The sequence below is a fragment of the Choloepus didactylus genome, chromosome 18 (assembly GCF_015220235.1).
Source record: "Choloepus didactylus isolate mChoDid1 chromosome 18, mChoDid1.pri, whole genome shotgun sequence".
Lineage (NCBI taxonomy): Eukaryota > Metazoa > Chordata > Mammalia > Pilosa > Megalonychidae > Choloepus > Choloepus didactylus.
In genome coordinates, this window is record NC_051324.1 from 73,690,720 (window position 1) to 73,716,381 (window position 25,662).

The following is a 25,662-nucleotide window of genomic DNA, read 5'->3' on the forward strand; positions in this document are numbered from 1 at the left end:
CGTACCCCTCACCGGCTCGCCTGCGCCCCGCAAGAGTTGCTGGTTTTCCTTCAGATAGGGTTTCTCGGGCCCCCTCCCCGGGAGTTGTGTGTGCGTTGGGTGCCTTGACAGACTCGCGTTTCCACAGGGCTGCAGAGGTTGACGGTTTCAGTTTCACACTGAAAAAGTTAGCTTTCTCCCTCCCTGCCTGCTTTTTTCTTTTTTTCTTCCTCTCTCTCTCCTTCTCCCCCCCCCCCATTTTCCTTCTGCGCCTTTCTACTCTTTCTCTCTCCCTTTCCCTTCTTTGCCTAAATGCCTCTGGAGCTTGAAGTGGGGCGATGAGAATCGGGGCGCTGCCATGGCTACCCCCTTCTCCGAAGGAGTATTTAGTAATTTTTTTCGCTCCCCCGCCCCGTTTTCCTGCCTGTTTGTATGTATGATGGCGATTCTTTCGGAAATGCTTGCTCTGATCAAAATTACCTCTTGCGCGATGCCTGGGACTGCAAACGTCGGGGATTCCTGCAGAGCCGACGACAAAGGTAGAACTTGATCCAGAAGGAAACTGGAGGTATAAAATAACCCGTGAACAATCAAACCGAGCCCCCCTCTTCTCGACAGCTCACTCCCGCGGAGGAAGGCGACCCCCTACTGGGGCACGCGGGCCTCACCCCCGCCTGGCGCACCCCCCGCGCCAGCACCCCGCAGGAGTGCAGGGCTGCCGAGGGGGTGAAAACAGGTCCTTGCGCAACCTCGACTCCGCGGCAGTTTGGAGACAAACGGGAGGGGGTGGTCTGAAAAATGGGTTGGCGGGGACCTGGGGCGTCGCTTGGTGGTCTTCGGACAATTGCCTGTGTGCGCCGGGAGAGGGCGCTGGCGTGAGCGTGGTGTCGTTCCTTTCTCGTGGACTGAGTGCCAGGGTCCTTTTGGACTGTCTTGGGAGCCAAGGGAATGAGGATCCGCCGCTCCCCCCCTTTCTTAGTGACCCTCCCTTCCCGCACCGGCTCAATTCTCGCCTCCCTTCTTTCCTCCACATAACCGCTTTCCTCGAGCAAGATTAGATAATTGCTCTTCCCGCGTGCACCTCCCGGAAATCAACGAAACAAAGTACCAGAAAAAGAGAACCCGCTGCTCTTTACCCCATGGTCGAGGGTCCGCAGTCGCGACTGCCAGGTTCGCGTGCGCCGCCTCTGCAGTAAATAAGGTAACTGCTTCCCATTACTTTAGCCCCATATGGCTGCAATTTGAGTGTCTTTGGAGACAGTGCGTGTGTTGGGGCGGGGGTGGGGGTCCGGGGGGTGAAAGTGGAAATCAAATGCTCCCAAATAGCATTTTTATGAAGGAAATTGGCGATTCTCTTAGCACCCCCCACACACACATACCCGCGACCAGCCGCCCTGTTTCTTTGTTTACCGAAATGTGGCCACTCGGCCTCCCGCCTGTTGCCACCTGTTTTCCGAACCCCTGTTGCCCTGATGCCGCACTAGTTCCAGTGTCGGGGCGCTCGGACTGCGACTGCCATTCCTGACAAAGGGTCTCCGAGCCGGCCGGAGTCTGGCCCCAGCCTCTGGGAGCTGCCTGCAGCCCGGACTCGGAGGCTCGACGCTGAACTCCCCACACCGGCCTGATCCGAGGTCTGGGGGCCTCTTGCTCCTCCCTCGCCCGGGGCCGGCGCGCTCCGAGGGGCGCGGAGGGGAGGAGCGTCGCGGGCGGGCACGGGCGGTGCGCTCAGGCCCCCGGGGCGCTGGCCAGCCCAGCAAGTCCCGGCGTGTCCCCTCGCCGGAGGCGAAGCCGGGCCTCGGCTCGTTAATTGGGAGCAGTTCAACTCCGCGGCTTGGCGGGCGTCGGACCTGCCCGGTCTTGGCCACGGACGCGGGCGGATTTGGAACCCAGCCGCCTGCCGCGGGCGCGCCGGCCGGAGGGCTGTGAAGGGAGCGTGGAGGGTTCCGAGGCGGGGCCGCGTGGCGAGGCTCCCGCCCGCGGTTTCCCTCCCGCGGCCCCAAGAGCCGCCCGGAAGCCGCAGCCAGCGCCCGCGGGGCGCTGATGACCCGCTGCTGCGGGAACGCCGCGGGGGTGGCCCGACACCCTGAAAGAGGTCGGCGGGTGCTGGAGGTGATCTTTGCTCCAGCCTCCGGTCGTTCCCGAGGCAAGAAGTGCCCACTTCCCGGCCCCGGGTCCTCAAGGGTGCTCCGCAATTAGGCAGCCCGCTCCAGTAGCAGATCCGATACTCCTTGCGTGAGGAACTCTCGCACCCGCTGCAAAGCACAGGAACAAGCTACCCACGTTACCACAACTTCCCTCAAGCCTGCACACACTTCTAGAAGCCACACCACCCTTGCTTTCTGCCCCCTTAAACCCTAGGAACCGACATCGGGCCCCCTCCCTCCCCCTCCATGGGAGGAATAAGTCCCCTGGGGGTTAAGTAACGTGTGGAGCGGTGGCTCTGTCTCTGCGTGGGAAGGTACGTTATCCCCACTTCAGATTCGCAGTATCCAGGTAATAAAAGGGCTACGTTCCCAATTTCATAGACGAGGGAGCTGCGGCACAGTGGATATAAGTGACTTGTCCAGGGTCTCACGGTGGGATGAGAAGTCCCTTATCCCAGTTTCCCCGAACCTCCACAGCTGTAACTTTGGACCCTTTTGCCGTTTCATTCCTCCAAAGTTTGAGGAAAGAATTCAGGGTTTAAAAAGCTTCGGTGAAGCCCACAGAGGAAGTCAGGGATCTTGGCGCCAGAATCAGAGACCTGGTCCTGCTAAGCAGTTTCCCCAGCACGGGGTCTTCTCGGGGTCCTGGCAAAAAGGCTGAGGCTGGAGCCGCACTGGGGGAAGGGGCTTTAGCAGCTCATTTGACCCAGCGGAAGGGAGCACCTTGCTTTTCCTTATCTTAGAGCACAGTGGCCAAAAACTTGGGCTCTGAGACCGGCCTAGCCGCGTTAAAATTCACTTACTATCTGTGTGTCCTTGGGAGAGTTACTTAACCCTTCTGTGCCTCAGCTCCCTTAACTATGAAAAGGGAACATTATTAGCATGTTTACCCAGAGGGACGGTGGGAGGATAGGCGAGTTGTTACGGAAAGCCCGAGGCTGCCAGGCGCAAGGCAAATGCCCAATACATGTCAAGTATCACTGTCACTGTTGGTGTTCTGGGCCAGGAGAGGCTGCGGGGATTCTACTTTGGAGGGACTTTTTTTTCCCCGGGGAAGCCGACGGCAGCCCGTGCTGCGCCTCCCTACTTCCCAAAAGGGGCACCAGGAGAGAGGGAGCCCAGCGCCCACTGACCCTCCCGGGGAAGCCGACTCCGTGCTCCTCAGACGAAGTGAGCCCCGAGTCTCGGGCAGTCTGCTCGGGGGCGGGTCCTGCCCGGCAGGCTCGCCGCGGTTGCCGGCGGCGGTCGCTGGGAGAGGAGGCCTGGCGTGCGTCGGAGGCGGGGACGGGAGCACGCGCACAGCGCTCGAGCGGCACGCATGCGCGCACGCGCCGCGGGGTTGGCCCCCGACACCATCCCCTGACGGCTGCCAGGCTTTGCTGACCAAAGCCGGGACCCCGGGCGCCCTGGGTCGGCAGGGGCAGGGCGAAGGCGGCCCCGAGATGGGCAGAAGAGCTAAATGGCCGCTGCCGGGGGCGGGTGGCGGGGAAACCCGAGCAGAGCCGCGCCCCTGCCCTGCGGCCTGGATGAGTTCTGGGCGTCCGGGAGCCGAGGGACTAAGCTCGGTTTCCGCCGCCCTTGGAGAAGGGGCTCAAAAGGGACGGCCTAGGCACAGATAGTGGCCGGACTGCCGGAGGCCGGGGGTGTGTAGGGTAGAGGGCAGAGGCCTAGGGGTCAGGGCCTCGAAAGCCCTATCCAAAACAACGGCGTTATCAGAAGCCCCGTGGCCCGGGGATGCCCGGGGCGCGCGGACTCTGCGCAAGGTTGGCGCGGCCTGTGATTCAAGATGCCCCTGGTAGTCTGATCTCCGATTCTGGCTGCACCGAGAGAGTGCTGATGGTGTTCACGCGTCACGGCCCCTGTGTGTTCGCCACCCACATCCCCGTGACCCTGTCCACTGAGAAAGCAGAAAGCACAGGTCTCCCACGGGAAAACACCCCTGGCGAAGCTGTGCGAGGCGGGGCGAGGGTCAGTGGCAGCCCCACTCCCTGGCTCCCTCCTCCCTGAACTGCGCCAGAGTTGGCACTTCGGCCGCCAGCGATGTCGGTCCCGAGCCCTCCCTCTCCCTTTGCCCCAAGCACCACCCACAGGCTCTTGCGGGCCCCCGGGAAGCTGCAGGACCACCTCGCACTTTCTGGCGCTTCACAGCATTTACCACTTCCTACCCGCCCCCAAGCGGAAGGAATGGAAGTAACTTTTTGGTGGGACTTCGGAGACCTGAAATTAGTTCCAAACTGGAGGTCCCTCCGCCAGTTCCATTCCCTCTCAAGGCTGTTCCCGCCGGGATGACCCGTCTCCGCTTTGGAGATCAGAAACACCGGGGTGCAGTGGCCTGCCAGGTGGTTGGAGGAGGCACTAGCTGGGGCTCCCGCAGGACCTCCGGGAGCAGCGCCTCGGTCGCCCGCGGGTCTCCGCCGGGGGCTGCGGGGGGCAGGAGGCAAACCCCAGGGCGGACATTTGGGAATCAGTCGACAGCAAAGACGCGACGGTGTTCGGGAGGGTCCCTGGCCACTCGCCTCCGAGGGGCCTGCGCGAGGCACCTTTCTTTGTGCGCCCACCTCCCAGGACGAGGTTTGCCCCGTTCGCCCCAGGCCCTTGCCCGGGGAGACGGCGTTGTCCGGGCCGGGACTAGGCCCAGCGGGCGTCGAGGCAGCGCGGCCAGAGCGCGGCGGCTCCGCGCACGCCCAGAACGCGTGTTGCCGGTTCCCGGGTTGCCGGAAAGCGCGCGGCCAGCGGCGGCTCCGTCGCCGCGCAAGCGCCTCGCCGCTCTCGCCGGCCCGGGTCTTGTCGGCCGCTCTCGGCCGCCGGGTGACTCAGCCCTCCCGGGGAGGGCGCGCACGGCCCCTCAGGCCGGGACATCCTCGCCAGGGGTCTGGGACGCCTGTTATCTCTGCAGACGAAACCTCGGATCGGCTTCTCCGCCCTTCTCTAGGAAATCAAATTCCGGGAACATGGTACCGTATTTACCCGCACAACCTCCTCCCTCGACATTTTGCACTCCCAAAGTTGGGGCACAAGTCATCCTGCAAACCTCTGGGACTCGTCTGCGCGGCTACTCGCACGGTTCCGGTTCCTCTTGATAGCCACACTCCCTCATTTGCATAATAATGGCTTATCTGGAATAACACCGCAATTAGGGGCAGAAATAATTTTCTTTCTCTAGCCCTTGAGATCCTGAGAACAGAGGCTTACGGCAGGAAAACCTGATTTTGCGGAAGGTGTGCGATTCTTGACCCGGGCGAGGGAGGGGTGAAGTTTAAGGTGGTGGCAATGTGGTGTCTGAGCAGAGCTTCTGTATTTTTATAGTTTCAGCTTTGGAGCTTAACTACTTTTGGCCAAACGGGTCAAGTGCTGAGGCGCCGTGGGGGTCCCGGCAGACATCACCCGACCCAGCTTGGGAGGCAAGGGGCAGGGGGTACTGGAGGTGCGGAGAGGGCGGTGGGATTAAAGAGGAGCTGTCTGGGCAGCGCCCTGGACCCGGATCTGAACCTTTCAGGGACCCAGCCCCCACCACCACCACCACCCTTTGGACAGATCGGGGCCCAGCACTTCTCTACTACCGGTTGATCACCACCCTGACCCTGGCAGCAAAAAATCGTTGGACGCAAAGCAGGAGTTGGGCGGGGGGCAATACGCTGGGGAAACATCTTTTATACATTAAAGGAACTTCTTGATCTTTTTCAATATGAAGAGGAGTGGGAGGGGGAAATCTACAAATAAATATGGTGAATTACTCTGGACCAGAAAATGTAATGGCTCCAGAGTGCTTCTCGGCTCCCAAGGACTTCTGAAGCTGGCCTTGCCCCCGGGAAGGCCGCCATCCCCTTTTCTCCCCGTAAATAGTACAGAGAGCCAGAGCCCCGCGCAAAAGGGCGGATCGGCCGGCACCTCCCCGCACCTGGCTGCGGACAAGAACTCCTTATTTATTCGGAAAACATGCACGTTTTACGTTGAATGAAGAAAGTAGCGGCTCAGGCTTGCAACCAAGAAGCCACCATCGCGATTCTTCTTTCACAAATAATTCTTAAGTTCCTTCAAAAATCCGGGTTGCAGGAGGAGGCCAGGGAAGGAAGTGCTGCGGGGTCGGCTGCCTGCCGAGTGAGCCGAGCGCGGGAGCGGAGGTGCACAGGGCGGCTCCGCCGTCCCTCGGTGGAAGGAGCGGCTGTTTTGGCGGGAAGGGGGTGTGGGTGCAGAGGGACCGACCGGCGGGGGGAGGGGGTGTCTCTGGAGAGCCTGGGGTGCTGGGTTGGGACAGGGAGGCCTTGCTCCTTCTCCCTCCTCTCTCCTCTTCATTCATTCATTCATTCACTCATTCGTTCTTTCACATTAAATGGAGCTGCCTTGTGCCGGCACTCTCCATCCATGACATCTCAGGTATTTACACCACCCGGGGTAAATACTACTCAAGAGGCATTAGCTCCTTTTCAGCGTATCCCCTCCCACTACCTCCCTTCATCTCAGTTTGGGATGAAGCAAAGAATTCTAGCCACCTCCATGGCTTCCCCCAGCCAGAACTTGCTGTCTCAAGTTTCAGCCTCAGTTTTTCCCTTCTGGAGAGTAGGGAGGACCTGGGATAAATAGAAGAGCCCTGTAGGGTGTCTGCAATTCTGCCTCCGATCCCTCGTCCTACGTCTGCATGAGAGGGGGTGCAGCCCACCTCTTTCTCCAGTCTGCTCCAGGTGTGCCAGGAGCTCTCAGTCCTAGGTCTGGATGAAACTGCCCCCCTCCTGCCGGAAGGCAGGGGTGCGGGAGGTCAGATGCTCAGCCGATGAGCAGCTTCTTCTCCCGAGGGGGAGACACCCGCCTGGAAGGACCCGAGCAGTGGCTTTGTTTGCCCCGATCTCTAGACAACTGGGACCCAGTCAAAGGAGAACAAAGAGAAACCCAGGCGGACAGAGGCGCTGCTGGCCTCCACCGCAAGGGGGCTGGGGCTTGGGCCTTGGGGGTCTCCGCATTCTCCAGGGCAGGCCAGTGGGGTACCCATGCTCCCCTCCCAGGAATCAGGAACTTCTGAGGGCAGCCCTGAGTTGGGGCAGGAGCAAAGCTCGTGTCCCTCTTTACAGATGTGGGATACTCGGTTTTGTCCAGTCAAAATGGAGAGGTTGGGTGCACATGGGTGTGGGAGCAGTGGGGGTCTGCTGGGCCTTATTGGTGCCCATTCTGGTGAATTAGGTCCACTCAGAAGCAGGCAGGGGCACCCCTGATGCGTCTGGGGGTAAGCTGGCAACGGAGTCAGACATTTGAGTTCCAAGAGGGCGTGTGAACTATGGACGGTTTGAGGCACCGCTAATATACGGGGAGAGGAGGAGATGGATACAGAAGTGGACATCAGGAGAAAGGACTCCCAGAGACAGACAGAGCCCCTTTCTCCCACCACTACCACGGGGGTACTTCCGAACCCGGAGGCCACTGGCCGCCCCCTCCAGCTGCCGCTCTGAACACTGCCCAGCCCCGTGGTGAGATCAGGAGCTCAGCAGGGTCCAGGGAGGCACCTTCAGCGCTTGCGCAGCAGGACCAGGCCCCTCTCTGGTTCTCCCGCTGTGCAGGTTCTTTCTCCTTTTCTGCAAAGGACCCATGCTGTTAAGACTCCAGACCCCAGGAAAGCAAGACACATACACACTCGTGCAGACACACACACACACGCTGCTGTTTCCAAGATGGGGAAAGGGGGACCAGGCTCAGTTTTCTAGAACAAGCCTCTGCGGTATCAGACACTCCCCTTCCTGGGCCACAGCAGGGGGCAGGCAGGGTGTGGAGCCAGGTGGGAGCCCAGTGGTGCTGATCGGAGGAAATGACGCCAGCCGGCGAGCAGGGGAGGCATGTTGGAACTGCCATCCAGCCCTGGGCCAGGGGAGCCGGCAGGGGAGGAACAGGAGCACCTCTTTCTACACTTGCTCAAATCAATTCAGGGTTCCATGGTTGTTTGTGACCCAGCCTCCCCCATGAAGAATGTTCCAAAATCGCCGGGATAGGTGGGTGTAGCAGCCAGCAAGGGCTGCTCTCTGCCAGGCTCTGGGCTTGTTGCTTCCTAGATTCTCTCCTGTTATTCCTCACCACAGCCCTCGGAGAGGAGTGGGACGCACTTGCAAGATGGGGAAACAGGCTCAGAGAGATCAAGCAACTTGCCAGGTTCAGCCTGGGTCTGTTGGGGAGGTCCCTAAGGGGCTAAGGGGAGCTGCCGCGTCATTCCGGGCTGGTACAGAACCAGCCTCCGTGTGGAGCCCGGTGTGCCCCGCTGATCTCGGCTGAAGGTGGGGATGGGGGAGGAGGCTCTGGCCCTGGGCCTGCCCTCCCCTCTGGCCCAACAGGGAACTCCACAGACCCGGGGGTGGAGTGGGGGTGCAGCCTGGCAGGGCTTTCCTGCCTCCGACCCACCCGCCGCAGCCGAGCGACTGGCTGCACTCAACAAGATAGATGGTCCCAGCGGAACATCGGGGAACAGCGAAGTCGGGGGTCATCGCGGGCCCCCATGTGCCGACTTCGGGGTTCCGCGACCAACAGGCCACTCCCCCCAGATGCCGGTGCCAGATTGCCGCTGAGACGCCTCTGCTCAGGCAAAGAGCGGAGGATTGCAAATTTAAAGATGGGGTTCAAACCCAGGCTTGCTCTGCCCCTCGCCAGCGAACTACCCTGGGTAAGTCAATCCCTTTTTTCAGACCTCAGTTTCTCCCTGTAAAACAGGCGTCTGGAGCAGGCAGTCTTTGAGCAGCCCGTCTAGGCTCCACATTCAATACGTCAGAGGTCGTTTGGTGGTTTTCTTGGGATCCCAGAACATTTAGAAAATTCTTGTTGACCGCTGACCGCTGGCGCGCGCGCCTCCGCCAGCGCACAGAGTCCGGAGCCTGCAAGGGAAGCGCGGAGATTTCTAGTGGGAGCGCCGAGTTCCTGCCCCAGCTGCGCCAGGCACCAGCCTCAGTTTCCCCAACGATGTCCGGTCCAGAGCTACCAAACGCCCAACTCGAGGTCCAGGAAGGCATGTAGAGGAGTCCAGGAGGCAGCCCTGGGCGACCAGACTACCTCTCCGGGCCAAGGCGAGTTGGGATAATGGAAGGCGCACATCCTCCTCCGGCTCTGGCTCCAGCGCCACACTGCTGGCGGCGAAGCCTCGGCTCGGACTAATTCCAGGTACATTCTATAGGTGGCATCATGCTACTGGAAATGGCCTCCTCGGAGGGGAGAATCTGTCTCAGAGGCGTCTCCAGGCGCGGGGTGGGTGGGGAGGGTGGACCTGGAGAGGCGACACAGCCTGAGTCCAAAATGCAGGGAGAGGTGCCTGGGGTGGGGGTGGGTGCCGGGGGCAGGCAGACAATTGCCTTCATCTCCTGGGACCACCTGACCCGGCACACAGGTTTCCCGCGTTCCATCAGCTGGCGGGGCCTGGCTAGCTGGGGGTCTACGGAAGACTCTTGTGCCCGCCGCCCTCCAACCGAAGGAAAGGGCTCAGACCGCCCGAGGTGGGGAAGCTGGGTCCGGGCGGTGGTCCACGGGGTCTCCCGGCACATTCACTCGCAACGCGACGCTGTGCCACGGGCGGGGCGGGGGAGCTGGGGCAGCAGGCGATCTCTGCGACGCCCGGCGGCCCAGCCCGAGTTCCCTTCCGCTAGGCGCGCGTCCCAGACGTCCTGGCCAGGACCCACTCCTGACGTCCAGACCCCGGCCCCAAGGCGGCAGGTGCTGGAACTGCTGTCCCGGCCGGCTGGGAGTCGACCGGAAGTGGGGAGGGAGAAGGCCACCGGAGCGCCTCTCTGGAGACAGGGCCTCAGGGGCTCCGGAACGCGCCCTCTCAGCCCCGGAGGACCGGGGCGTCGCGAGGCCCCACTCTGGCCATCGCCCCCCTCCCGCAGAGACCGTTTGCAGCCCCTCTCTCCCTCGCAGAGGTCCCGATCCGCCCAGGGCGCCCGATCCGGAACTGGGCCGCCGGCTAGCCAGGACGGTCCCCGCGGACGGCACGCGGCCTAGCGTCAGGGAGAGGGACCAGAGAATGACGGCGGAGTGAGGGGTGACCACGACGCCTCTCATCTCTCCCTCTCGCCGCCCGGCTGGCTCTGGGCCGCCCGGGCCCCGAGCCCGTGGTCCCCGCAGCCGCTGCCCCGGCCACGCGCAGTCCTCACCCCGCGCCAGCCTGGGCCAGACCTGGGGGGGTGGTCGATGACACGGGGTGTTGGGCGGGGTGACGGCACGACGGAGGAGGTAATTGGAGGGACCCTGGACCCCCCGATCGGAGTCTAGGCCTTTTCCACCCCCATCTCCCCGAGCGTTCGGCTCGGTTTCCCGGGTTCCTGGGCCTGAGCTCAGCCGCGACACGGGCTCGTTCACATTTTATTTTTTAAACAAAAGCAATTAGGTTTCAGTCCTGGTTCATTTGCATTTGTACCTCGGAAACGGGGGTGGGGGGAAGAGGGGAGGGGAGAGCCTGGCGGCGGCGGGGTGGCACCTTCCGAGTGCCACAGCTGGCCCCGCTGCCCTGGCGCCCGCCACAGCTGGCCCGGCCCCTCCCCGCCCGCTGCTCCCAGGGCCTGCGCGCCGCGGCTCGCTCGGCGGCGCGCTCATCGATCGCCGGGGCCGGGGCCGGGCAAGCGGAGAACAAGGTATAGCCTGTATTTAGGTTCCTGCCCTTATATGGCGATGTGCGCGGGCGCCCGCCGAGCGGCCGCACCATATAAGGGCACGCGGCGGGCGCCGGGCTGAGCTGGTGCGCGCTCATTGGCCCGCGCGTCTCTCGGCAACCGGCTCTCACGAGTGGAGAGCCGCCAGCCGCCTCCGCTCCCCGCCCCCTCCCTTTCTTTCTCCCCCCCAACCCCGGCGTCCCCGCCTCTCGCCTCGGCACCCCCCCTTCGCCTCGCCCCTCCCGGTTTGCTCGCGCCCTCCCCAATTCTTCCTCCCGCCGTCGTCCCCCTTCCACCCCCTCGCTGTCATTCTCTCCCTCCCGCGGCTCCGTGGCCGTCCTCGCCCCCTCCGCGCGCGCTCTCACTCCCCACCCACGCACCCCCCTCCCCAAACCCGGCGAGGCGCGTCGGAGGAGCGGGAAGGCCCGGATGCGGGAGCCGCGCTGGGGCTGCAGCGGGTGGGGGCGTCGCTGCGGCACCAGCAGCCGCAGCGTCAGGTCCACTGCGGGCGCGCACCGGGCTCTGGGAACGGCCCGGGCCTCTCCTCCTCCCCCCTCCCCCCCCCCCGGAAAGGTAATCAGAGCAATTAGCTGAGGAAGGGATGTGCTGACGGGGCTAGAGACGTGCTAAACCGCCAATAGCCCCAGGTACCACCAAATCAGCATCTCCCCAGGTGTCCCTTCGGGCCGGATTTCTGAATGCAATCATAATAATGATAAATCGATGTCTCATTTAAAGGTTACTTTAAAAACCTGCCATTTGTTGGGAGGGGGGCGGTAAAACCCCGAGCGTTGGGGAAAAATGCCCTAGAAGAGGCACACTCGGGTTTCCGGGCGGAATGCAGGGGAGCGGCGGTTGCGGGGTGCAGGTCATCGCCCGGCGAGGGGCCCGCCCGTAGGGTGGGAGCCCAAGGAGGGCGGAGGCGCCGCTATTACTCCATGGATGAGGCTCCGCTCGCCGCGAACGCGGGCTGAAACGGGCCCGCAGATGCCGGGGCGCCCCTCGCCCCTCCCCCACGCACAGAGGCGCGCGCGCGCGCGCGTGCACGCACAGGTGTCCGCCTGACCCTTCCCCGGCGGTCGCCAGTCCCGTCGCGCTTGTCCTCCTAGCGACGCCGCAGCGGCCCAAGCCCACCCACCCCCCATCGGGGACCCGCTCCTGTCCCGAGGGGACTCAGAGGCGCCTGTCTAAAACAATGGGCGCCCTGGCGCCCTGGGGACTTCGCCTGTGACCAAGCTCGCCTCTAGGGCCGCCGCCTCTCCGAGGCGCGGAGCGCTGCCCCCTACTGGGCAGTCTGCGCCTGGAGCGCGGCGCAGGTGGGGGTCGCACGGGAGGGCGGCTTGGTGGGGGATGGAGAGCCGGGCGCGGTGACCTCCCCCGCCCTCGGTCGGCTTCCCTTCCAAAGCTCGAATTCCCCCAGCCTGGCGCCTCCCGGGGGAGCTGGAGGAAGCGGGCACTGCCAGGGAACGCGGGTGCGAGATGGAGGCGGGGGGAGCGCTGTCTCCTGGATCGTGTTGGCTTCGGCCGCCTCCTCCTCGTCGCTGTTTCTGCGGAAGGAAGCGCTGCGGCCGCGGCAGTTCTTGGTGCCAGCACGTATCCCTCCCTGAGCTTAGCTGAGATTTGCTGCCTCCGTGCTTTACCGAGCCAAGAGCGCAGCTTCCCTCCTGCGCAGGCACGGGGGTGTCCTCGGGGCGGAGGGTTTGCCTGCGTCTGGGCCCAGCTCCTGACCTGGCAGGGAGAGCTTTGGGGATTCTGCAAAACCCGCAATTGCCCCTCCCTGCCCTGCGCCTGCCCACGTCCCAATTGGGAGGTCATTTATATTAGACCCCCGCCCCACGTTTCTGTGTACTTAGGTCTAGGTAGACCTTCGCTCATCGCGGGAAGGAGGTGCGGACCTCCCCGGGTGTCCTCCGACTTCTTCCCGCACGGAGATGTGCTTCCTTAAGTGCGCCTCGTCTTCTCCACTCTTAACCCCCCGGAGCAGAAGCCGCTCGCGAGCCTGGAAACCCCTTCCCCTGACCTGTTGGCTCCTGGTCCTTGTCCTAGTTTATAGAATTTGAATTTTCCAGCCGGCACTGGTGAAATCGTCAGAAGTGTCGAGAACGCGTTTGGCTGGAGGAATAAGAGAGAAACTTGGAGATAGGGAAAAATAAAAACTCAAAGCTACAGGCACACCTCCAGCCCGCCGGTCTGCCGCCCCAGGGGTCTGGGTTCCTCCGGGTTGGGGCAAGTGGGGGGTACAGACCCGAGCGGCCACGCCCAGTGATCCCGAATCTGTAGCCCGACCCTACCCACGGCTCCTCTGGTTACACTTTTCGTTTATGCCTCAGCAGCCCCAGAATTGGGGCTCCTGGGCCAATCTCCTTTCCTGCCCTGGTGGGACCCGCGGCTCTGCCCCGAGCTGGTACCCCGAGACGGGGTCTCCACCTCGCCCTGGACGCCCTTCTCGGAGCCCTTGGGCTCCCTTTGGTGCCCAGGGAAGGGCCCGGGGGCCCCGGGGGCCGCGGAGCGGCGGGGCGGGCGGCGGGCGCCTCTTCCGCTCGGGTAGTCCTCGGTCCGGCGCAGGCGGGGGTCGGGGGTCGCCTCCCCGCGGAGAGAAGGGTTGGCGCGCGGCACCTGCTGAACTGCTGCGGCGGCTGCGTTCATGGCGCCCGAGGATCCACCCGGATCTTCTCGGCGGAGTTCCGGGCTTGAGTCGCTCTAGAGTCGGCACGCACATAGCTTTTTTAAATTTGTCATTCGTTATTTTTCTGCGGGGGGCGTCAGGGGCGGCCAACCCACCTCCAACGCCCCCGGGGTGGGGGTGGGGGGCGGTGATATCTCCATGGGTGTGGGCGGCGCGCGGTCACTGGGGTCAACAGCCCATTAGCATTTGCCCACCCGGGAGCGCCGCGCCGAGCCAGGGAAGGGGGCCTGCGGGGTGGGGGGCGGGCAGACGGAGGGCGCCCTCCTGCAGCGCCCCCTGCCCCCACCCCCTCCGCGCCTGCAGGTAACCGCCCCTCCCCCTCCCCCGCTCGCCCCGCTCGGGCCACGCCCGTGCGGCCCCCGCTCCCCCAGTGCCCGCGAGGGTCCCGGCACCCGGGCCGAGAGTCCCTGGGCGGGGGAGGGGGCCGGGGCTGCGGCTGGGCAGCGGCGCCCGTCCCCCGCCGATGGCAGCGTGGCGACTGGCGCCGCTTTGGCAGCCATTTTCTGCAGCTGCCCCGGCCGGAGCTGTGCGCAGGGAGGCGGAGGCTGCAGCAGCGCGGGGGGCGGCGGGCGCGGGGGCGCCAGCGGGGGCGGGGTGGCGGCTGGGGGCGCGATCGGCGGGGGCGGCGGGGCGTGCGGGGTCGCCGGCGCCCCCCCCTCCCCCCAATGCATTGCAGGCAGAGCGGGGCGGCTCCGCGTGGCGAGCGCCTGCGATCCCACCCTTTCCCCGCCATCTTGTACCCGGGCTGGCGCCTTCCCAACGCCGAGCTGCGGCAGACAAAGCCCGGGCCGGGCCGGCGGGGGCCCCTGCAGCCCACCCGCGGCTGGGCAGCCTGGGGGCCCTGGGCCCCACGTCCTCGCCCCGCTCCTCCTGGGGGGCAAGGGCGACCCCCGCCCCTGGGGGGCTCCGCGGGCGACGGCCACTCGCCCAGCCCCAGAGGGCCGCCGCGTAGCCCCTTCCTGCGTCGGCTCGCGGAGCTGGGACCCGCGCCCCCGCCCTAGCCCACCCTGGCCGCGGGAAGGGGGATCCCCTTAGGCGCTGCAACGACGAGGGCCGGGCACTCTGTAGCTCTGGGCTCCTCCTCTCTTCTGATTGGGTTGGGGGTCAGTAGTCCTGGAGACCCCACTACGCCCCTTCGTGCCAACCTCCCGCCCCCATTTTTTCACGAAAGAGCCGCAAAGAAGGCTGCAGCACAGAAGGTTCTGGAGACATCCCATCCCCATCCCCGCTGCCCAGCAGCTGCTGCAACATGGGCGGTGGGAGGGGATTCGGCCGTCTGTTTTCTGGGGTGGGAGCGCTGTCGCCCCAAGGTCGCAGCCTGCTCAGCCCCTGCCCTCGACGCCCCCGCACAGGGAGTCCAGATGTAGACTTCGGTGGGGGTGAGGCACTCCTTCCGGGCCCGGAGGCACCGAGAACCTGGTCTTCCATGCCAGGTTAACCCCTTGGCAGGGCATTCGCTCCCTGAAGAGCTCATTTCCCTCCCCAAGTCCTCAGCGCTAGGGGTGGGGGCGCTCACGGTCTCCAACAACTCCGTTGGTTTTCCTCCTAACTGCTTACCCCCGGGGAGCACGTGGCCACTGGCTCTGGCACAGCTCCTTTCTCCTCCACCACCCCCAGTCCCCATCCCCGACTCCCAGGCGCGTGGGGCTGGAAGGGACATGGTGGAAGAGCGAAATGAGGTAGAGAGAGGGGCAGTGACTGGTGCAGGGTCATTCAGCAGGTTCGTGGCAGCTCTGGCTTTGCTTCACCTCCACCCTGTATTGCAAATGCCGAGATGGAAGCCCGGCCTCCCTGGTGGACCGCGAGCTTCTCCTCCAAGTCTCTTGCCCAACACCGGGGATCCAGCCGGGTGGGGGCTGGGCACTAGGGGCGCCTCCACGCCGGGAGCTGGGGACCGGGTGGGAAGCGAGCCGTCTGATGGGTCACACCTGGACGCTGGGCTTCCCCACACCCGCACCCATCCACCCGGCGGAGTCGCCTCCGATCTTCGGAAAACAAAGCCCGCCCGCCAGACCCGGTCCTCCCGCACCAACGCCAACCAGCCCGCGTGGATTCCTGGCCGGGCTTCGGAAACCAGTTTGACCACTTCTCCCATTTCCCAAGCCTCCCCAGGCGGCAGGAGGCCGGCTCCCAGGGTGGGGTGAGCGCGGCCGGGCCGCCCGCCTCGACTGCCCCTAAAATGAATGCGTTTACCCAGAAGGCAGGCGTCAAGGGCGACGGCTCTGCCGGTGCGCTCCCCTGTGAGCATCTCGCCCCCATCACGGAAGCCGAATGGCTGGGTGCTCCCTCCCGGGTACGGGCTGCCTCTCACCCGCCTGGGCAGCCTCCGGGGGCCCGGAAGACCCCGCACAGAGCCTCTCCTGCCCTGAGCCTGTGCGCACCGTCAGAGACGCCGGCTGCCCAGGGGTCACTTACAGTCAAGTTGGGGACACCGAGAGACCCCCAGAATCGAGAGTCGGGCCGTTAGAAGGCTTGCCAGGGAGGTTGCGTGGGGTCCCCGAGAGCTGCCCTAGGGGATCAGCTGCAGAGGAGGGACAGACCTCGAGGGGATGGAGGGCGGGGGAGGCCGGAAACAGCCGAGCGTCAGCGCCTGGCCGAGCAGCCCCGTCGGGTGGGTGTGTGGCCCCGCAGACCACCCCGCTCACGAGTTTCAAGGGCTCCGCAAGCAATTCGCCCTGTCACCGCAAGAAAGCGCCTGCGCCCGCACGTCCAGCCTTGGGCTCCTTGTCGATGAGAACTCCCTAGAGGGCAGGGCCAAGATGCCCCCATCCCACCCGCTCCTCGGTGACCCGGGGCGGCGCGCCAGCGACCCCAGCCCGGAGGACAGGGGATGGTGCGTGGCCGCGGGGGCTGTGGTCTCGGCCAGGTGGGGAGCTGGCACCACCGGCGTGCGGCTCCGCGCTGCGGCTGTCGCCTGGGCGAGGAGGGACTATCGCGGCCGCCAGCGTCGCGGGCCGCGGGTGGGCCGGCTGGCGCGCCGGGTGCAGGGGCGCCGATCTCCGGACCCTACAGGGGGTCTCCGGTGACTTCTGGTGCCCGGCTGGGGCGGGTGGGTCCAGTTCTGCAGAGGCAGCGCCGCGTGTGCAGAGGGTCCGGGTCGGCGCCCCGCCTCCTTCCCACCCCCACCCCCGTCCCTGTCTCATTTGTGGGAGGAGAGAAGGGGCAGTCAGCACCCACGGGCAGCGCTGGCGTCCGGGTGCCCTTCCCGCCCCATCTGGGGCTTCAGATTCTCCCTGCTCCCTTCTGCTTCCCATCCCTCACCCCCCACCCCCGCCCCAGTTAACCTGCAGAGGACTCCCAGGAGAGCTGTCTGCCCCTGCTGGCGCCTCCCCCTCCCCAAGGCGGGCATTTATCGAGGAATAACCGCTTATTCCTTCCAGGCCAGGCGGAAAGGTTAAAGAAGGGGGGTGGGGTAGGGATAGCTGTAAGAAGAAAAAGCACAAGCCTCCCCCCACTTCCAACCCTCCCCAGGTAGGTTTGGAACGTGTGGGGGGAATGGAGGTGCAGACAAAGTCAGGCCCAGGGGGAAGGAAGGAGGTTGCAGGGAGGCTGAAGTCAAAAGTGGAAAATCAGACCCGCAGCCTGCAGTGGGGACACCAGTCACCCCCAGACCGGTCAGTCTTGGGACATCGTGGAGCAAGTTGCTGCTCAGGTGAGAAGTTGAGGTTGACCTTGACTTGAATGTTGTCTAGGGCCCCCCTCCAAGATTCCAAAATTCCAGGCAACCAAACAAAAGGCGTGTTACACTCCTGGGTTTGAACCCCAGCTCTGCCAGGGCTTACTTTTCCCAGGCCTCACTTTCCTCATCTGTAAATAGGGGCCAAGGTGAGAACTCAGTGAAGTAACACAGGAAGTGGCTGGCACTTAGTAGGTGCTCAAAAATGGCATTATGCATGTTGGGAAAGTGACTGTGGGAGTTTTACCAAGTGCCCCCCTGTTCCCTGCACTCTTGTAGGTCCCACAGCGAGGACGTGAAACAGGTGCTTCCGAAGTCCTGTGTGCCCCCAGTGGAGGCTGCAGCAGTAGGGAAGCCAGTGACAGCCCCCCCACCCCAACAATCCGCTTCCTCTCCTTCTTAGGGATCTCACACCCTGGAGTGTGTCCCTTCCACTCCAGCCTGCTCCTGTGCCTTTTCCTGACAGTGCCTGGGACACTCCAAATACTTCCGTAGGAGCAGCAGTCAAGGAGGAAGGGGGCGGAGCCCGAGTCACCCCAAGAGGTCACCTGGCCTCCAGCATCGGCTGCCTGTGGCCCGTGTTAACCCGGGGTTTGCTGATTGAAGGGGGAGGCTTTCTGGGGGGCAGCTGTAGTAAGAGCCTTCAGTGTGGGTTCCCCGAGAGGCTGCAGGGGGGAAGGAAGGTGGGGGACGAACGAGAGCATCTACCCTGGCCCACTCTTAGCCTCACCCTCCTGGCACAGTGGGGCATCACTCATCTTCAGAAAACCCTGCCATTCTGGTGGGCGGGCAGCCTGGAAGTTTCCACTCACTCCCACCCTCCCGCCCTCCCTTCCTCCATCCATCCCCCTCCCTGCCCCCGCCCACCTCCATCCCTCTCCCTCCCTCCTCCCTCCTGCCTATTCATCCAACTAAGATGTCCTGGGTATCTTCTCTGTGCTGACCAAGGCAGCACCATGGGGTTGGGGGGTATTTTTATGAATTAAATGGACGTGGCTTCTGGCCTCATGGGGCTTGCAGCCTGGCGCCAGGGGAGACAGCAACCAAAAAGCCACGCGCATCGCTGAATTTACAAGCTTGCTTAGTGCGCTGAGGAAGCAGTGGGTGCTGCTGGGCACATGTAACGGAGGTGAAGCTGGGGGTGGGGATGGGGGAAAGGCTGTGACATTCTCGCGAGGAGGGACATTGTCTGACCATCACGGCCTTCGGGTTCAGAGTTTTTCGGGCTGGAAGCTCAATCCACGAGGTTGCAACTAAGGCCTGAGCACCGGAGCGTAGCCATGGAAATAAAATGAACATCAATGAAGTCGGTGAGTGAAACGTCCTCTCATCAGCTTGTGGTTGCAGGGAAAGGAGCCGCACAGAAGCTCTCGGGCTTATGCGAGGAAGGGGGGTTGAGTTGCCAATTCCATAGAGCAGATGTGGGGACCAGCATCCTCCCCTTTTTGGAGGCTGCCCTAAAGCTCTGTTGAACTTTAGGAGGTCTCCAGGGGCCTAGGCCAGTTCTGGAACCATCTGTTTGGGCTGAAGCAGGAGCCCAGACCCAGATTCTAGCAGGTCCCATCCCATATCAGGCTGGCATCTCGCCCAGTCTGTACCTGGAGTGGACCCCAAAAGGGGGATCACCAGCGGAAATGCTCCTCCAAAATGGGCCAGATGTGGGGGCTGGCCTCACTGCACCCACTTATAAAAGAGGGGGTGGGGACCTGGCATTCTCAGAGGCTCCTTCCAGCTCCACTATTGAGTGACTCAGAGGTTCTAGGGAGCCTTTCTCTTTCTGGGGTTCCACCCAGCCCACAGCCCATCACACTGTGCTGCAGATCCTGCAGGGGCGCCTCCCGGCCGGCTCGCTCTTTGCAGCCAGAGTCTTCCAGGTGGATGGAAGGAGATCCCACACCAGGTACCTCACCTCCTAAAGCATCTGTTTCCTCCTGGGGGTAATAATAGTCCTTACAACGTCAGGTCGTGGGGAAGATAAAGAGAGAGAACGTGTGTGAGGGCCCTGCCGTCTCGCCCGGCCCGGTGAGCCACCTGCCATTGTGAGTTGCTCTTATTATCGGGTTGCAGGAGCACGGGGCAGTGGTGCTTCCCAGAGGCTGGGGTCACTTAGGTCACTCCTAAGTTCTGCTTTTGAAAAGTTTCAGGGAGGGGCAGAAACAAAGAAAAAATGAAAAACTCACATGTGGTGACAAAATCAGTCTTTATTTATTCAAGGAAAGAAGTCTAAAGGACAAAGACCAAATCCAATAACAACAGACTGGCTTTTGGGCACACAGAGACAGAGAGAGAGGGGAGCCCCCTACTCACTTCCCACTACCACGAGCAAGTGGAGGGGCCCGGGGCAGGGGGGGGAGCCCCTGAGAAGGCTGCGGGCCGGGAGGAGCAGAGGGTGAGCTTGATTACCTGGAGTTTTCACTCTTTTTCCACGGTGGAAGGGATACCATCCTTCCAAGCGAGAGGCCCTCGGTCTTGCAGGGGGCGACGAAAACAAGTCTACCGTGTGGGGGACGCAGGCACAAGGATTTCTGCAGGGCACCCCCGAGCTCAGAGCCATGACTGGGAATTCTGCACAACTTCTGGGTCTGCTTGGTGGAGGCCCTTCGCCCTCGCTAGGGGTGAGTTGGAGACTGGGACTCTTGGCAGCGGGGGCTCTTGCCCTCTGGGCTAATGTCTGGCTGGCAATGTGGCTACCGGGCACGTCAGGGTTGAGAACCATCTCCGGGCTGTTGAAGTCCTCTGGGTTCCTAGCTCTGTGGCCCCAGCCATCCAAGGGCCCAGCAGGAAAAGAGTCGGCCCAGCACTCGGACACAGAGACGTGAGCTGCCCACGCCCACCCAGTCGGCGACATGCTCCCAGAAGGGCCACTCTTGAAAGCTTTATTTATAGACTTGACCGTTTGCTCACTCTTATCTTAAGGACAGGAATTTGGAACACCAGGGCACAAGCTGGTCTCTTCCTCTGTCAGCAGTCAATCCAACATGGCCATTCCCGTGCCCGTGGCACAGGGGTGGACAGCACGGAGAGAGCGGCTGGCCCCAAGGGATCCGGCTGGCTCACAGCTTGTTTCTCTGGCCGGTGAGGAGTGGTCAGTAGCAGAGCGGGAGATCTCCTCCGATGTTTTAAATGTCGATGTGGTCCCTGCTTGCTGACGTGCCAGGATGTGATCAGCTCATTTGGCCCGTCTTGTGTGTTCCCTGCAATGCGTGCTGTACTTAGATATTTCAACAATGTCGAAAGGGAAGCCAGCAGCAGTAAATAAAGCTCCAGAGGATGTGGTTCTGAAGCCTTGCTCCTACATCTTCCAAGCCACTTCATATCTCTTTGGGACTTGGGTTTCAATAGCCCCCTCACACACACACACCCTTTGGCCCTAATTAGGTTTGGGGAGCGACCAGCTCTGTTTTGGGTGCCATGTTCATCTCTGGCCAGCTTCTGGCAGGCCATGGCCCCATATAATGCCAACTTCCCTGGGTCAGGCCTCGATTGGGGTCTGCCTGGTCCTTTGTACCAGGAACAAACCAAATTATGAGCTAAACTAACCTCAACTTCCAGGGGTTTCATTCATTCTCTCGTTCTTTCACTCATGACTCAGCTGGCAGCCAACAACATTCATTGCATATTTCTGGCTTCTCGGACATTACAGGAAGTGAGGGACAGAAGTGCAGGGAGGGATTCTTTTCCTGCCTGCCCCCCGGTCAAAATCAGGAGGACTGTTTGGGGTCCAGCAGGGAGGAGCTTGTAGAATCTTTTGGTCGGGTGTGACTAAGCCTTGTGGGGTCCCTGCGTCCCTGGGAGCTGGCCCTGCCCTTGGCCCTGCCAACCTGCCCATCTTTACGGACCTCCTGGGTGGGGAGGTCTGGAGAGCAGCGGGTGAGACACACACTTCTGGGGCTTTGGTTTCTGCACGCTGTGCCCTGCCCCACGCTGTCGTTTGCTAAATGTCCTGGATAAAAGCAAAGCACAACAACATGATTCACCCCTTCCAGTCTACCCTTCCCTGGGCGAAATGAAAATGATCCGGCAGCCGGATTAATTGCTAAGTTACCAAGCAGGGCTGTGACCAGGGTTGGTGACATCCATTCATTCATTCAGTCATTCATTCGACAAATAGCGCCGCAGGCCCTGCTCATTCAGGAGCTGAGACTAGAATGATGGGTAAGACCGTCAAGGGCCTGCTCTCTGTGGATTGCATTCTAGCAGTGGAGGCAGACGAGTAAACAAATCAATCATTTCAGATGAGGAGGCATGCTCTAAAGAAGAAAAACAGGGTAAAAAGTGGCGCCTACTTTTAGGTTGGCATGGAAGGCTCCCCTGAAGAGTGGCCTTTCAGCAGATCTCTAAACGGCAAGAAGGAGCCAGCCTTGTGGGGAGATGGGGCGGGAGCTCCCCGCCCCAGGGTGCAGCCCAGTTTGGGTTCGCCTGACTCCCAGCCCTTGCTCTTTCCGTCACATCTTTCCTTCCTCACTTGGCCGAAGAGGAAGGTTGTGCTCAGCTGTGCCGTGTGAGGGACCCAGGCAGAGCCAGAGGTGGTGCAGGGCCTGGGGCACCCGCGGGCATCCCTCTCACGGACCCCCGTGGCATTTGTTTTGAGGTTGTGGGGTGAAGAGTTAGGACATGTGCACACGGGACTTTAGACGACAGGGAGGAACCAGGTGGCTCGCCCACACTGTTCCCACTCGCTGGGGCGCTGGCTCTCGGCTGTGCCACCCGGCTCCAGGGCCAGCACCTGTCTCCAGCCCCAAGACAGCAGCTCCAAGGACCTCTCCGGAGATCTCAACCCAGCGTTTTCTGCAAACCTACTGAGAAGTAGCAAGAACAGCACAAGGAATCCCCAGACATTCTTTACCTGGATTCACCAGTTGTTTACGTCTTGCCTAAATACTTGAGCGCCGTGTGGGTTACCTAACCGCAGCATGGTTATCAAAACTGGGTATTGAACACTGATTCAGTACGACTGTGTAACCCATGGTGGGTATTCAGATTTTGTCGCTCTTTATGACGAGTTTTCCCCACCCTGTTCCAAGGGCCTGGCCTGGATCACAGATTGCTCTCGGTGTCCTGTCTCTTTAGTCTCCTTTAACCCGGCCAGTCCCGCAGCCCTTCTCTGCGTTTCCTGACATTGGCAATTGGAGGCACACACACCAGTCGTCAGTGTTCCCCGATACGTCTTCCTGGTTGGTCTTGGGTTCTGCCCTTTGTGTTCCTCTCAGCACCTTCTGCCAGGGGGGCACGTGATGGCGTTGTCCCCAGCATTGGCGACGTCAGCCTTCGGCCCTTCCAACCTAGCATTTTGGAACCACTCGGCTGCTCTCGGCCTGGCTTTGGTCCCTGTGTCCCCCTCCTCATCTGTTTTTGGTCTCTCTCCTCATCTCCTTCTGCTCTCTCTGCTTCTGTTATGATCCTTTGTCCATTTCTTGGTCCTTGTTCTCCTGGTCTCCTTTCCGTTATTTCTCTGTGTTTCTGGTCCTCTCTAGGTTTCCTTTTCTGCATTGCCTCCTGCCCTGATCTTGTTCCTGCCTCACTCTTTCCCCATTCTCTCTTCCAGGTACCAAGATGCCCCGGCCCCAGGGCACACCACCACTGAAGGCCTTGCCAGGTGCGTCCTCTGGCTGGTGCTTCTTTCCCAAGAGGAGCTGAGTGGGAATCAGGAGAGTTTGCTCCGAGGGGCTAGAACTTGGAGGCAGTGTGGCCTATGCTAGTTGGGATCTGCCTTTCCCAAAGACCCAGGCCCACGCCCAGGAGGAAGGATGGGCTTCAGGGAGAGAGGCTTTGGCAGGAAAGCCCCTCCCCCCATTTCCCAGACTACCTTCTGTGCATCCACATGTCCTCGCTCACTGGAGGTTGCACAGACCCCAAAGTCCCCCGGGCCCAGAGCTGAGCTCACAGTGGTTTGGCCAGGGATGAGCAAATACCGTCTTTCCGCCCAGGCAGGGCCAGTTGGAAGAGCTCTGAGGCTGGCAGGTGTCTGCCTGCTTGGAGAGCTGCTCCCGCAGCTGCCTTTGTCCCCACTTGGCGGTCACTGGATTGGAGGAAAACCAGACCCTCGCTGGCTTCTCTCTGGGTCAGGCCCCAGACCACAGGCCAAAGAACAGAAGCCAGACCGTGGCGCTCTGACAGCAGCTCGGGGCCAAGCACCCTTGGCTCCGGCATGGAATCTTGAATTATGTTATCATCATTCCTATTAATAAATCCAATTTTATAGTTAGGCAAATTGAATGAACACTGCTTCTGGTTGGAACCCAGATACCCACCTGGGGTTGAAATTGAGGATTCACCTGGCTGTTGGTGCTGGTATTTTTTGGGCCCAGTTTTCCCATCTGTAGAGTCACAGGCTTGGAATAGAAACTCCACAACCTCTTTCTGCTCCCACCTTCCGGGAGCCCACAACTCACCGTTGCCTTGCTAACCCCTTCCTCCTCGAAAGGCTGGTGACCCAGACAGCCCGCCATGGTGCTGAGCCTGCTGTGGGCTGCTCATAATCATGGTGATTATTTTGTGTGTTTGTGTGTGTCTTTCTCCTGGAGTGGCCCCAGGGACTTTCCACCTTCCCGTGTCTCTGCAGACATTTGTTTTGTCCTGGTCTTTGGAAGGAGGTATCATCAAAGATCAGACTGAAGCAAAAGACACGAGGATCACACTCCCACGCCACCCCGTCTCGTTCTTCCTGCTGGACCAGGGGCCGGTCAGCACCATGTCCACCTCCAGTGGCGGGGGCGTTTGCCAAGCTCAGGTGAGGGAGCAGGTTCAAGGCCGGCACTGATCTCCAAGTCTCCTGATGTGACCCAGGCCCAGGGGTTTCAGAGCCACCAGGGCTGGGGGCCTCACACACACCTGACCCTCTCATCTTGCAGACGAAAAGCCCGAGGCCCGGGAAGGAAAAGTCAATGGGCCACAGCCGCGGCAGAGCCGAGACCAGCTCCCAGGCTGGGGTCTTCCACTCCAGTGCATCCCTGTCTGCTGCCCTTGGATGTCTCAGCTCGCCGGCTCGCTTGCTCTCCCCCATCCCCAGGCCCATTGGCAGGCAAGAGGAATAACTCATGTGAGTCAAAAGCAATTTGCAAACATAAATAATTTTCAATGCCAGGAGAGGAGACGGAGGGAGGCTGCGAGGAGAGGCAGCCAGCCCGGGGCCTTGCCCGCCCGCCCTGCACTTCCTCTCCCCTCGGCCCCAGGAGCGTCAGGAGCGAGAGAACCCAAGCAGGAAATGGTTATCAGGATGCTTCCGCCGCTCGGAGGAGGGATTCTGCTTGCCAGTCTCCTCTCTCTGGCTCCCCAACATTCATGTGATTTTGTAATCCCCCCTCCTCCCGAGTCGTAAGAAAAGAGATGGTTCTCGGCCGGGATGTGGCCAGCCCCACTTTCTCGGTGCTGCCTGGGTTTTGCCTTGTCCTCGGTCCCCAACAGACTTTCCCTGACAGAGACTGGCCCACCACTGCTTCATAATTTCAGCCCCAGCGGAGGCAGGAGTTTATCGTGATGGTCCCGCTCGTCTCGATTTGGACACGTGGAGTGACCACCCGAGATCGCCCTTTGATTCTGTGATGGGCGTTTGCTTGTTTTTTCCTGGGATCCTAAGGCTTCAATTGCCTTGACCGATGGCACAGTCTCTTCTCAGGGGCTCTGGAGGGTGGTGGGGTGGTGGGAGTGGCGCGGTGGCATTTTGGAGAGCCCAGCGTGTTAAACACCCTCCCCAAGGCCCGTCCCCAGCGGCTGCCTAAAGCAGAGGGAAGCGACGAGAAACCAGACACCGTGGAATTAGCAAAGAATGTCTCCGATGAAACAGGAAAGGAAGGAAATCCAGGGAGGTTTACATTACACCTGGCGCAGGTTAAAAGGATTTGGGGCCAGTTGTTGGCAAATTAAACCTCGGGGTGCCTTTGAAAAGGTCCTTTGCTCAGACAGCAAATGGGAGAAGTTCATGCCAGCACTGGTTCCCTCTCTGGGGCCACTCCTCCTGCCCCCCCACACACACACCACACACGCATGCACGTGTACACAGTGCACACACAGCACACCCGCACACACCACACACGCACACATGCACGTGCACACAGTGCACTCAGCACACCCGCACACACCACGCACGCGCGCACACGCACGTGCACACAGTGCACTCACAGCACACCCGCACACACCACACATGCACATGCATGCATGCACATGCACACAGTGCACACACAGCACACCCACACACACCACACATGCACACACACGCATGCACATGTACACAGTGCACAGCACATCCACACATCTCAGATATATGCACACCACACACACATGCAAACAGCACCCCTGCACAGCATACACATGCATGTGACACACATGCACAGAGCAACTCCCACATGCACGCCACACGTGCACACAGCACCCCCACAGCATACACACATGCACCCCACACATGTGCACACAGCATACACATGTATGACATGTGTGCACACCCATGCACACCTGCACACGCACGTACACCTTGGACAGCTTTTATTAATGCCATTCCTTGCCCCCAACCTAGATTTGAAAACTCTCTTTGGTTAAGAGCAATAATAATAGCCAAGGTTTGGTGAGCTCTTACTA

General features: G+C 61.7%; 1 protein-coding gene across 3 annotated transcripts; it reads left to right on the top strand.

Annotated features, from left to right (window-relative positions):
* Positions 1-7,856: 7,856 nt before the first annotated feature.
* Positions 7,857-25,167, top strand: LOC119513527. 3 transcript variants are annotated; one of them, XM_037808821.1, is made up of 6 exons: positions 7,857-8,095; positions 8,183-8,252; positions 8,625-8,757; positions 22,637-22,687; positions 23,616-23,821; positions 23,943-25,167. In XM_037808821.1, the coding sequence occupies exons 1-6, from the start codon at positions 8,073-8,075 to the stop codon at positions 24,123-24,125; spliced, it is 666 nt and encodes a 221-aa protein (XP_037664749.1). In that variant the 5' UTR covers positions 7,857-8,072; the 3' UTR covers positions 24,126-25,167. The 3 variants fall into 3 exon arrangements, 2 of the variants coding, with proteins under 2 accessions (XP_037664749.1, XP_037664750.1); XR_005212654.1 differs by having other exon boundaries at positions 7,857-8,374; positions 8,639-8,757; positions 23,654-23,821; XM_037808822.1 differs by lacking the exon at positions 8,183-8,252 and having other exon boundaries at positions 8,639-8,757.
* Positions 25,168-25,662: the final 495 nt, after the last annotated feature.

Coding starts and splice junctions, on each gene's coding strand:
- LOC119513527 (XM_037808821.1), top strand. CDS start 8,073: ATGTTCCAAAATCGCCGGGATAG. Junction 8,096..8,182: donor TTCCAAAATCGCCGGGATAG/GTGGGTGTAGCA, acceptor TCCTCACCACAG/CCCTCGGAGAGGAGTGGGAC. Junction 22,688..23,615: donor ACCACTGAAGGCCTTGCCAG/GTGCGTCCTCTG, acceptor TTTCTCCTGGAG/TGGCCCCAGGGACTTTCCAC.